Source organism: Athene cunicularia (genome assembly GCF_003259725.1).
Source record: "Athene cunicularia isolate RWA chromosome 3 unlocalized genomic scaffold, athCun1 chr3_part1, whole genome shotgun sequence".
NCBI lineage: Eukaryota > Metazoa > Chordata > Aves > Strigiformes > Strigidae > Athene > Athene cunicularia.
The window spans coordinates 6,454,834-6,467,578 of record NW_020799097.1 but is presented as its reverse complement, the minus strand read 5'-3'; the positions used below and the strand labels follow the sequence as shown (position 1 = coordinate 6,467,578).

General features: G+C 44.2%; 1 protein-coding gene across 1 annotated transcript in view; it reads left to right on the top strand.

Moving 5' to 3' along the window:
* The window catches only part of ADGRF5 (adhesion G protein-coupled receptor F5), a 29,161-nt gene extending 23,333 nt beyond the window's left edge, over nucleotides 1–5,828 (top strand). Inside the window, exons 19-20 of the mRNA XM_026846098.1 lie at nucleotides 3,222–3,306; nucleotides 4,442–5,828. Coding sequence (XP_026701899.1) covers nucleotides 3,222–3,306; nucleotides 4,442–4,521 — 165 coding nt within the window. The 3' untranslated portion in view covers nucleotides 4,522–5,828. The remainder of the gene's footprint in view (nucleotides 1–3,221; nucleotides 3,307–4,441) is intronic.
* Nucleotides 5,829–12,745: the final 6,917 nt, after the last annotated feature.

Sequence of the window (12,745 nt, the reverse complement as noted above, 5' to 3'; positions counted from 1 at the left end):
CTCTTGCATTCCTCCCTGCTTGAATGGGCATCTGGAAATGCCTCTGCTGAAGATAGGCATTCACATTAAAGAGAGAAGCCAGTTCCACTGCCATCTTTAAAAGGAAAAATAAAGTTTGCACAGTGCCTCAGGAAAACTACTTCAGAAGAATACAGTTAGGACAGAAACACAGGCAATGTTGCTGCTGAAGAGAGATGTCACAGAATCAGGGAACAGTTGAGGTTGGAAAGAACCATTTGAGATCATCCAGTTCAAATACACTACTCAAAGCAAGATAAATTAGAGCAGGTTGCTTAGGACATTGTCACGTCAGGTTTTCAGTATCTCTAAAGCTGATGAACCCACTAACTCTTTGGACAAAAAGATGTAGTGTTTTGTCACCCTCAGTTAAAAAAAAAAAAAAGCTTTTTCTTATTATTAAATGGAACTTCTTCCATTTCAATTTGTGTTCCAGAGATCAAAACTCTGATAATAAATGTTCAGTGTCTGTTTGAAAAGGGTAAAACAGGGTTCAGTTGCTCTAAGCTACTGGGCAGCCATGGAGCTAGACTGTCTTGTGCCAGCCAGGTGCCTCCTCCATTCACACCTTCTAGTCTTTAGCAGCTCCTGGTTCCTCTCTCCACGTGTCCTTCACCTCCACAGATCTCATGGCACCATCAGCCTTTCCTCCAAAATGCCTAAAGGGAGGCAGAGCTGTTTAAGCCACGGGAAAAGGCTGGTGTGGGGACAAATGAGCTTGATTAAGTTCAAAAAAGATATAACGCAACTGGAAAGGTGCAGAGCAGAACAAGTACCGCAGAGGTGGGAGGACTGTTGTGGTAGGAGGACATAGGACTCTTCAGCCTGAACAGCTGATGGGGAATGTAAAAGGGATGTCGGCTGCTCTGAGGCCAGGGAGCAAGTGTGCCATCCAGTTCGATAATGAAGGACCAGGCCTGACCTGAATGAGTGGCAGATTCAAAGCGACTGAAGGAGATTTAGATCTCCTTGCTCCTGGACGTTTGACACGCTCCTAAGTTTTCTCATAGGTTACTTCCTTTTGTGTAAGTGTAGTAGGCCATAAGGGGCTTTTAAACACCAAGGTCTTGCCTTTGCCTCCACAAGGCCCTGTCCCTCTGATAGCCAGAAGTGGAGAGAACATTCTGGAGATGTGCTGCTTACTCTGCTTTTGCAAAACTCTTCCCTAGAGGCTCTGCTATAGCCTGTGTTAGAAAAGAAGCCACTGGTCTAGAGGATCCTTGGATCCAGCCAAGTGCAAATCTGCTTATGGCACTGAGCAGCCAGTGCCCATTAGAAAGGCTGGGGAACGGTCCCTCAGTGTGAACAAAGGAGTAAACCCACAGAATTCACTGCTTTTAAAATGAGGTTTGATGAACCCCTAAAGCGGAACATAGGAGGTCAACCACACAGGGGGGTCAGCCTCAGTGAGAGGGGGCAGAAGCTGACGCTATAAACTAATATTCGTCTCACAAAGAATTCTGCTTGTTGAAGACGTGTTGTGGCTACAGAGATGTTTGTTACCCAACAAGAAAAGTCTGACTCTGTCTTCATTCCCACTGCCTCTTCTCCTTTCACTGGGCACCAAGGAGAAGTGTTTAGCTCTGTGCTTACTCCTTTCCTGTCAGATGGCCCCCAACACGTCCTGGTGCATGGGATTGTTCCTCCCCACGGACAGGAGGTCTTTGCATTTTCGTTTGCTGAACTTCATAAGATTCCTGTCATCCCATTTCTCCAGTCTGTTGAGGTCCCTCTGAATGACAGCAGACTCATCTGATCTATCAGCCCCTCCTTCTAGTTTTGTACCATCTGCAGACTTGGTGAGGGTGTGCTCTTCTCATCATCTATATCATTAATGAAGATGTTAAAACAGTATTGGACCCCGTACTGACTCTGTGTATCTCCCCTCCAGCAACGTGCTGAAGGCCCAGGAGGAAGCAGCCTGCGACTAGCCAGGCAGAGCAGCACTGTAAGTTTTAAGTGCTCCAACCCTCTGCCACATTCAGATACTTTGTCAGGACAAGACAGGAAAGATACAGTTTTGGTCACAAGTTTCTTCATTTAGGATTCACAGAATCATCCACCTGGATGGAATACTCCAAGTATTCCAGTGTTTTCTGCAGGAGGATTACTCCTGGGAACCCAGGTCTGGGAATATTTCCTAATGCATTTTTAAAATGCCACTCCTTCTTTCTGGCTTGAAAATGACATCTGCTGGATGTGGTGCTGTTCTGACTGTGGGAAAAACTCCTTTTTCCCAGGAAACTGGAAAGAAGACAGAAATAACTGGTACAACTATCACTAAGCATGTCAGCTTCTTCATTCCCTCCTGTACTGACACATCCAGCAGAATCAAGTAGAGAGAACAAGTTGTTAAGTCTTGGACCCCAGTTCTGAATTCCTTTTCAGACGAAGTCTCCTGGCCAGACACTTTTAACTCTAGCTGACACTGTGGAAGCTGCCCCAGGCAGTGGGAATTGGCATATTTTCTTGGCAGTTCTGCTGATAAGGAACAAATAAAGCAAGATCAAAATCTTTGATCAAATTTTTTAGATGTGATTCATTTACCTTCTTCCTCTATTACATTATGATGTAGGTGACTGCATAAAACTGCCTAATTTGCCCCACCATGGTACAATCTAATAAACAGAGAAGAACCGAACAGAAAAAGATGTGTTTTCCATACTTTTTTTGAACACATCTTTGGAGGAAAACCATTAACTTCTCAAATCACTTCAGAACTGAAAAAAACCCTTATTTTTAGCAGCATAAAATTCCTTCCTTCCTGTCTGGACTGCAGAGAGTTGTGTTCCAATGCCCTCTAGTGTGTCAAGTTAAATTTACCTTTGATTATCTCAGGCCTTCAATGACCATCCCCAAGCATATAAATATGAGCTTTTCTGGCTACCTTACTGGATATACATCCTCAGAGTACAACTCTGTACTGTCTGTATGACTGTGGAGCCTAAGCCACCTTCCCCAGCCAACAGTTAGAGACAGGCTGGTTTTGTCCTGTAGTTTCTTTTAAAGTTCATCTCCTTCACTGTCACCATAAACATGCAGATGGGTGAACCTGATGCCTCACAGACATCTAACCTGTCCCTTTGTGGATTGCCTGCTTGTACTACTGAACAACATGTTATTGTAATATTTTTTTTTTCCCCTCAATGTGGCTATAAAGAAAGTTCTAGGCTTTTAACAAAAAACAATTTTCTCTCTTACAGTCAACCTCCCTGATCCTGGTGACACCAATGTTTGCTATGAGCTATCCATTTTCAAGAACCTTTAACAACTTATGTGGGAAAACAGGTATGTAACAAGAGATCTCTCCCACTGAAGAACAAACAAGATTTTGCCTGCATTCCCATTCTCAGGGTCTGTGTATCCTGATTTCTCTCAATCTATTTGCCTATCCATCACCCATAGATGGATTTTCATCTTGTAGTACAAAGGAACTGTAATGAGCATTAGAATCACTAGCATAATTGTTCATGATTGTAGCATGATGTTAGCAGCATAATTCTCTACCACTAAAGCAAGTATTGAATGGTGGCATGTTTCACCAGTCCTAAAACCCACTAACTGAGCTTTGCTTTGAGATTAATGATACCACAACATAGTGCTCCTCAGTTCATTTACTGTTCATGTACTCTTCACCACTTTGGAGTTGTATCTCTTCAAAAGTTCTCTGGCAGTCGTTTTATGGACATCACCATTTCAGTTATGACTTTATTTTGCAAGAATCATTGCTGACAATATGAGTCATTTAATTCCTAAATATGTAATCTTTTCATTCAACCATTGATCAGAGACAATGGTGACACCTGGTAAAAGTGGGATATGAAGGAGTTTAACGTAGGCAATCATCTACTTTTTAAGTCTGTTTAATAGTCAAATAATGGAACAAGAAGTTGGTCTCTGATTCTGCCACAGTAAGTTTACATGAGTTCATCAGGCAGATACAGAAGCCTTCCACCACAAGAGAGACACTTGCCCACAGCTGCCTCCCATGCTGCTGCCACCCAAAACTCCCATATTCTTAGCACTTGCTTCCACACTCTGCTCTCAGGCTCTGTGCACCTGGGTCTTAGTTTAGATCCTCATGGTCACACGGGGCAAGGAGCTAGTATTCATCTCAAGAGCATGGTCTAGATGCATCCCCATGCTTAAGGAGGATCACTAAGTCCCTCCATTTACAATGTGAGTAAATTACTATCCTATGGCATGATTGTCAGTTCAAGATGACATATCCTGGCTGTGTCACCGAACACACTGACTTCTGTGATTGCTGCTATTGTTGTAATCCAGAGAGTATCAGAGCTGCAGACCAAGACAAAGCCACCTGGGTCATCAGGACAGGTCAAACTGTCCTTACTTTGCAATGCCAGCATGTGCTAGGCTATCTGTCCTTATGTCTAACTAACCACTATGTTTTGTTTTGCAGGAAAATACAGGGTATCTTCTTCAGAGTCATCCAGCTCTTCCTCTGAAAACACTTCCAAGTCATATTCTTTGCTTAACTGAGGCACTACAAATGCTAAATCACGTAACTCTGAAAGGACGTCTGCCCTTTCCAAGACATGCAGAAAACAGTACCCGAGAGTCATCAAGAAGTGGACTGTTTCATTTTGACTAAACTGTGCCATGGTGCATTCTTCTGGAAGAATCATTTCTGGTTAACATGTAAGGCAGGGAAACTTTGAGAGGTGGAATTTTACAGGGGCTGCCAATCCCAGAAGAGATGACAAGATGTCTCAAACTAGGAAGGATTTGGAGGCCTTCAAGTGCCAGAAAAGTCACTGGGAGTGAAGAATTCTCAGCCTTTAAGAGGGTGCTTAGCACTATGCAGTACTGAGCCATGAATTGCAGTGCTACACTCAGCTGTTTTCCAGTGGTTTTAGTATTTCTGCTATCAACTCGCTGAATGATTCCAAAGGCCTGTGTAGATACACAAGTACCTCATAGCTTCTCTCTTGTCCCTATATTAGAGTCTGGAAAGGCCATAAGGTATAGTGCTCCCCACTTTCTTTTTAAGACTTTCTGGAACCAAAGATTCACAACTAAGAAGGTCCACTTCAGATCTTCACTTTTGACTTATATAAAATGAAGACCGTGATGATTCCTGCGTGGTCTTCTTTCAGATGGAATGTACTGAAAGCGCCATGTGTGTCTTTTTTGAAGAAAAGGAAGTTTTATATCCTTAACTATAATTGCCCTTCCCTTGATATGTCATGTGGTAAGACAGAGATGGTTGCTGCTCTCTACCACAGAGGGGACTGCATTTATTTAATGTATAGTAGTGTTAGGTATACAAGGAGTCTTTTGTGTAAATTCTGGGTGTTTGGGTCTCCTCTTAGAGGAGAATTGTAATCGGAGAGCTCAGAGAGTCAGCTCTGCAGTGAATATAAGCCACCATGTGCCAGGCAGGATGAAAGGTTTTATATAATTTATTGCCCTAATACTATATTTGTGGAATCAGTTATTGCCAAGCCTGTATACCTTTAAGGCAAGACTCCTGTCTTAAGCAGAGGGCTGTGAGAGAGCCTGCAAAGTATTTATAGTTCACAAAAATGTTACAAAACTTAATGCAAAATATGATAGATGGAATCAGGAAGATTTAGATCTGAGGCCAATATCAAATACTGCTGTCAGGTGTTACAGCTCTATTCGGTTGTTGGGGAATCAGGACTATGTTTACCAGTGGTGAAATTGTTCCCAGGACTTTGGGATGAACCAGGATGGAAAACTGTTGCCTGCAGTTGGAGGCAAGTGTGATGGTTCGGTATGGGCAGGTGGTGATGACTGAAGACAATAAACAAGCATCAATCAAATGTATTATTTATATTGAAAACAATTTCTTTTTGCTTGAAGATTTAGTTGTAATACTAGAACACGGTTAGTGATTATGAAATATTTGAAAATCCAGAATCTCTTTGAAGTACATGGCAGTGGAAACTTGAAAATCAGGCCTTCACGCATTATTCCAACAAAAAGTTGCCTTTGTACAGCTCAGAGTGGTCCACCTCAGTCTGAAGTAGCTTGTGCAATATTGACCTGCTGCAGAACCACCCACTCCCACTGAGTTAGAACAGGCTTTACATAAACTGTGACAAGTCCCTGTAGACAGCACAGTCCCACCACACCTTATCTCTGCAGACATACATTTAATCTCTGAGGTTTCGCCGCACCTCTCAGTTGTGTTAAGCCTGACTCCTGACTGTATGTGAATGAGGAATCAGGATGTGATACCGAGCTGTGTGGCGCTAAATGGGCTATCTTTGGATGATCTTCAAAGGCATGGTCCTTGCCATTGTTACAAAAGTCATGACAAATCATGGAAGAGTAGCAGCTAAGAAATTAACTGTGCCAGTCTTAAAGATCTGGGGCCAAGGCTTTGCATGTGTATATACACGGATAAAAACAAAAAGGGAGAGAAGAAAAAGTGGGAGTGCTGAATGGAGGAAGGAGAGACATGACAGCAACCACATTGTTCCCCTCCCACCCACTCTCAGCAGCAAGAGCCAGGTTTTTGTCACAGACAAGGTGGACAGTGGGCTCACCAACAGCTTGCTCCCCTCAGGAGTCTGGCATTTTGGGCCACTGGTCAGCTGGCCCAATCCTCCTCTTTCACCTGATCAAAGACTAAATCCCTCCATTTAACCCCCTTCCTGAAGTCAGGGCTGTCACTGTGTTTGCTTTGTGATGATTTCTGTCACTCGTACCTCCCCCTGCCTAACTGCAAGGCACTAAGTTATGGCACGTATTGCAACGAAAGCCTACCAGGTTCACCTAATCTTTGAAAGGATGGGATGGGATCTCTCCCTTACTCACCTTTCATAGCATTGGATGGAGGACAGTCACTGTCTTGTCACCTTCCTCTGATTTATTCCAGCTCAGGAAGAATAATAAAGGTGGGGATTGTGACATACTGGTCTCCGAAGCATAGACCTACCTTCGCTCACACTCCCCACTTAGAGGTTTTGGATAGTGACTGTAGCTGAACTACTCTTAATGTGCTTCAAGCACAGATTTTCACCCTTCATTCCTTAAAGACTTTGGCAACCTTCGATATGAACAATGCAAAAAGCCCAGGACTATTTTATTCACACTACAGTGGCCAGTGAAAGTCAACATGTCTCAGAACAGGGGTTTACAGGTATGCAGTTCTAATATCTTTTCTTTTTCTTTGGACCATGAAGCCAGTTATACTCCGATCTCTGATGTCGTCACGGCTCAGCAGTCTGGCCAGCATGTTTGCTCCTTCACACTGTCCCAGGAAACACGTTCAGGGAACAGCTGCATTTTGGAAAAGTCAAGTTAGGCAAGAATAAAAAGTTGCTCCCCCCAGCCCATGTACAAAGTGACTAGTATGTCAGGTATGTCCAACTCCATATTACCCTGTAGCTCCTGTGACCTCATCTGGATTTGTTAATCCCATAAGTAAAAGAGATGAGGTTCATTTCTTACAGACTTGTGTCCTGTACCCACCAATCCTCTTCCCTTTACAAACATCTGAGTTTCCATGGTCTTCCTCACAAACCCAGTCCTCAAACATTTCTGTTGCCTAAGATAAGGGCCTCCCTAAACCTCCCCCCCTGGACACACAGTGCCTTTTGCTGATGTAAACCCGTCACCAGCAACCAGTAGAAAATGGGATGTGTTGTGGGCAGGGCAGAGCCACAGAGGTGATGAAGGGATGATGAGCTGGGGCTCACCAGGGGCTCAGATGCTCACATTGTGCCCATCCCTCCCTTGGTGACAGCTCTAACAAGCTTTACCAACCATCAATACTTGTGAACTCTCAACAAGAATTTCTCTGAGGCTTTTGGTCCTCAGCAGGATTCAATGCTGTGGAGAGGACGTGGGGCTGACAGGCAGATTTGCACATGGACTATATAATTTCCTTAGTACTTTCCTGTTAGAAAACCATTGATAAAGGATATGAGGATATGGTAAAATCTACACAGAATCTAGGATCATTTCTTGTAATTTACACTCTGACTAAATTATTTTCAGATTTTTCTTTGGGATAAGTAACACTAATCCTCCCACAGCCTCTTCGTGGATCACTCCTCTTTTTTTCCCACCTCTTTTCGGGATAATGAATGGTGCACTTCTCAGCACATCAGGGTTTTTACTGGGCAGGAAAGAGGCTTTCCCTTCTAACCCACGCCAAAGTCTTGGTGGCACTGATGTCTTGGTGGAGCCCTCTGACCCGGACTGCGTGTTCTCAGCCCCACCGAGCCCACGGCCATGGCCCCTGCATGGTGGCACCATTCCCTCACACCTACTCCCTGGGTGGCAGTCCCCCTGCCACAGCTGCAGCCTTTCCCAGATGGTAAATAAACCAGTGTGGCTGCCACATGAAACCCTGCAGGATTTTCTGCCTGCAGGATTTTGCTGCTTGGCAGAAGCAATTACTCCAAGCAATGCTCTTGGGAGAAGGTCCTGGTTGCCCCCGGTCCAGCACTGCTTTGAGCATCGCATCAATCATGTAGGCTATGCTGTCCCCACGGCCACGAGAGCCAGGGTAGCAAAGGAGTCTGTCCACAGCTCTCCCTGCAGCAGTAACAGCCAGCCAGCCCTGCAGTGAGCTCTTGCATAACTGCAGGTGTGCAGCAGCCGGCCACGCTGGGAAGGATGAGGTGTCTTGATAACAACAAAGAAAATATGTGTCCATGAGAAGTGTCTAGTTTCAGCCCCAACCTTGGACAAGGGAACAATCATACAAGAGCCAGCCCACTGTGATGCTCTGAAGTGCTAGAAAGAGGCTCCGTTCACCAGCAGAAGATCTGGCAGTGGGACAGGGGAGCAGAGATATCTGCATCCAAGACATTTAGATGAAGCCTGAAATGCCCCAGCATTTTCTGCTCTTTTACCCCATGGAGCCTGGGCTGCAGATCTTGTTTTGCCCTGTCTAAGTGAATGAGGCGGGTTCACACCCCTGAATACCATTACTGATTAGAAAACTTACAAGAAATAGGACAGACACCTTGCTTAAGAATAACTGCTGTGACAGCTCTTCCTAGGGGACATACTAAGCTTGGGCCTGGGAGCTGGCAAAGCTATGCTTGCTTGTTGCTCAGAAAGTCTGAGCTGTGCCTTTCACATCTCTTCCCTGTAGCGAAGAGCTACAAGCATTGCCGACAACACCTTGTGTCTCCAAAGGATCTTCTCTAGGTTACATGGATCTTTTGCAGAAGGTAAGAGTCTGCCTTCCCTATGATGCAGGTCTCCAATCTCTGTTACCTTGGACGACTGTTGCTTCCAGTTCAATGCTGCAAGGTAAAATGGGTAGGTAAGGCAAGCAAAGGTACCAGCAGCTGCAAACCCATGCCAGGGTTGCGAGTCTCTAACTAAGCTCCACCACCCATACAGACCTGGGCCACACAAACAAGACTGATGTTCTGCACTGAAAGCTTGTGGGTGGAGGTTAGAGAGGAAGGGGTTTGTCATCCCACAACGGAATTCCCACTTCTTGTGCAAGTTAAGCAAAGGACAACTGGAAACACAGCTGTTTGCTTTCAGGAAAAATAAATCCCCTAAATGCAAGTTTGAACAGGGAACAAAGATCTACACATGCTTTGGCCATGAGAAAAAATCACCAATACTTCAAGTACTGTTTGTATTTGCACATGAATCTTTTTTTTTCATTCATGCAACACAAATATAAAAAAAAAATCTGATCTATAGTTTTCAAAAAACTGGAGAAATTCCAGAAGGCAGGTCAGACTTATTATAGTCCTCCCGAAGGTTCAGAATTATGGGCCCTTCCTAGAATTGACCTGGTATTCAAAGGCACAGATCAAACAAAGCGTCAGGTTAGAAACTAGTGTTAGTCGATACTTCTGAGCCACTTCAGTACTGTTCCATCTAAGGAGCCTAAATATAGGTTTTCAGAGCCTTAGAAACTCATGCTTTCAACATTCTGCTCCAATGACTGTGACAAAGCTGCCTTTATTAGACATGATGTTTAAGAGATCACAGACACCTTACAGGGACCAAACACAGAAACTACTTGAATTAATTGTAATGCAAACACACCGGAGAGAGAAACTACTTAAAACCACAGTGCTTAGCAGCTGGCTTTTCCAAAGGTTGTAACTCATGGGCCGAGTACAGCATTTGCACTTGGGAAACAATTTATAGCGTGATGATTATTTTTATTTGAACTCCAGGAGTTCCAGAAAACTGCACTTCCCCTGTGGCTGTGGCACCTTTCATCCATTCCCATGCTTCTTTCTTGGACGAACTCAGAAGAAGGAGAAGCCAAAGATACAAATCATGAGTCTACATTAAAAATGACTGAGTTAACTCAGCCTGGAAGCCAACACAGGGAAGACCAAGCTGTTGTCTGAGGCTGTCCTAGTTTTTGGGAGATGATTTTCCTCTACAATTTTCCCTGTGAAACAAGCGGTTGGCCCAGCAACTGTAATTGATTTTGCTGCTCTATTCAGAGCTTTATGCAACATTGATCAGTGTCATGCCCTGCCCATAACAGCTTTACTCTTTCGCTAATAAGGAATCAAGTGTCCATTTGCAGGCAACAGTGACTGCCCAACATGGATTTTTCTACTAGTACAGAGAAATCCTTTACCCTGGAAATGTAAGCTCCTAGGAAATGAAGGAGTAAGCAGTGATGCTGAGCTGCAAAGATCCTGGAAATTGTCTACGAAATTAAGTTGAAAAATGTTTAGGGGATATTTGGAGCACTTGTTGCAGATAATAGAGCATCCCAGTGTACCCAGTACAAAGCCCAGTGGATAGTAAAACAAAGCCCTTTGATTGGGAATCAAGGAAGAACAAGGAAATGAGCAGACTCTGAGTAGGTTCTTTTGGGCTTCACCTTTTTGGCATCTTTTGGAAAGTTTGACACTATCAGTTTTCAGATCCCAAAGAAAATGGACTGTGTGTAAAGTTTCCCAGAAAAGGGGCAGATATTGGAATGTTTGTAGTGAGTGACTGCAGCTATAATCTTGAGGTGTTTTTTCTCTGCACCCAGTGAAATGCTCTGAACTCTGTTACTCTCAGGAGAAGGAGCTGGCTGAGGGGCAGCTGGGACATGTTCCTCCCCCAGTGCAATGGCTTAAAGTAACATCATCTAAAGGGAGCAGGGCCAGTCCCTGCCATCTATCAGAACCAGCATATTCTGCTGCCAGCAGGCTCTGAAGATGCAGGAGACCAGGTCAAAACCAGCTTCCTAATCTGGTGGGAAGGAATCCCTCGACCCAGCCACCAGCAGCTCTGGCAAGCCCAACAGCCTCGTTCCAGAAGTCCCCAGAGCCAGCAGGACATGAAGCAACAGCCAGCAGATTCCAGGGAGGGCCTGCAAGGGCACAGGACATGGACTGGACAGGGGTTTCTTACTTTGACTTGCAGAAAACACTCTACAGCTTGACTAGAGTTATACAGCAGGGATGTTTACTCTGGCGCCGGGGTGCAAGGGGATTTCTCCACAAAGCTTGCACACCCACTGAACATTTTACCAAAAACTTATAGAGTGTGGATATCCATATTCATCGGATTACATAACACAAACATACATATGCATGAGCAAGGCTGGGTTAGTTAGAAAGGCTGGTGTCAGCAGTTTATGTTCTCTTTGCACCTGCGCAGTGCCTTTCAGTGGGCATCTTCGGGGGTCTTTGGGAGGAAGGCTCACAGTCTTTCTCACCTTGTACTTTTCCCCAGAGTGTGCACAGATTCTCTTGGCCAATTTATTGAATGACAAGAGTGTTTTTCAGCTGGTTAATTCATTTTATCTTATATAAGAGAACCAACGGAACCTGTACCATCTGTATATGGCTATCTTTACTCATTACCAAGACCCAACTAGTTAGAGCACATCTGTTTCCCAAGGACAAAAACATGCTGAACACTGCAGTTGTTGGTAGATTTTCACAGTAAACTGCTTTGTTTTGATGAACACAGCAGTCCTTGGTAAAACTCTGCAGAACAGTCTGGGCAAGCAGGATTCTTAGCAATATTCAAAAATACTATTACTAATACTATAAGTTGCTATAAGTAAGTAAATAAGTTGCTAAGCAGTTTGCTATAAGTAAATAAGTCTCAAAATAAGTAATTATTGTATCAGTTTCCTGGAGGAGAGCAGCTCCATCCCCTTCTCTTGGGGCTGGGGACAGACTTTTATTCCCAGGTTTCAGTAGGGAGACAGAGCATAAAGCAGGGTCCAGGTACACCCAGTATCACCACTAGGACATCCTCTGTGACTGGACAAGTTCCTCTAGCAGAGAGGAGTCAGCATGCGGTGTGGCAGGGTGTGAAGACATGAGCTCTGTCTACACAAGTAAACTGAACAGTGTCAGAGCCTATGCATGTTTTTGAAATGAGCGGTGACATCTTGCAGTCTTATTCTTGGTGTCCCTTTACTTCAAGGACACCAAAATTATGTGCAGGATAGGACTTAACTAGCACTTGCCTGGATCCTCTCTGCCTCTGGTTTCTCTGTCTGACACATGAACTAGCAAGCTCTACCCTGCAATTTTATTCCTCTTTATGGATCTCTCATCTGTCATTTCATAACACTGTGTAATTTATGCGTTTGTCAGTTTGGGTGGGGGACTCGGCCCAAGGGAAGTCCCCTAACCCAGCTGGCAGAAGGTAATCAGATCTGTAGCGATCTTTCCCCTGTGGTGAGATCCAGACGAGTAGTAAGAAATGTTGCATAAAAAGCTGATATAAGTGTTCGTTCTGATTTTATTCCAAATGCAGATTGTAAGAGAAACAG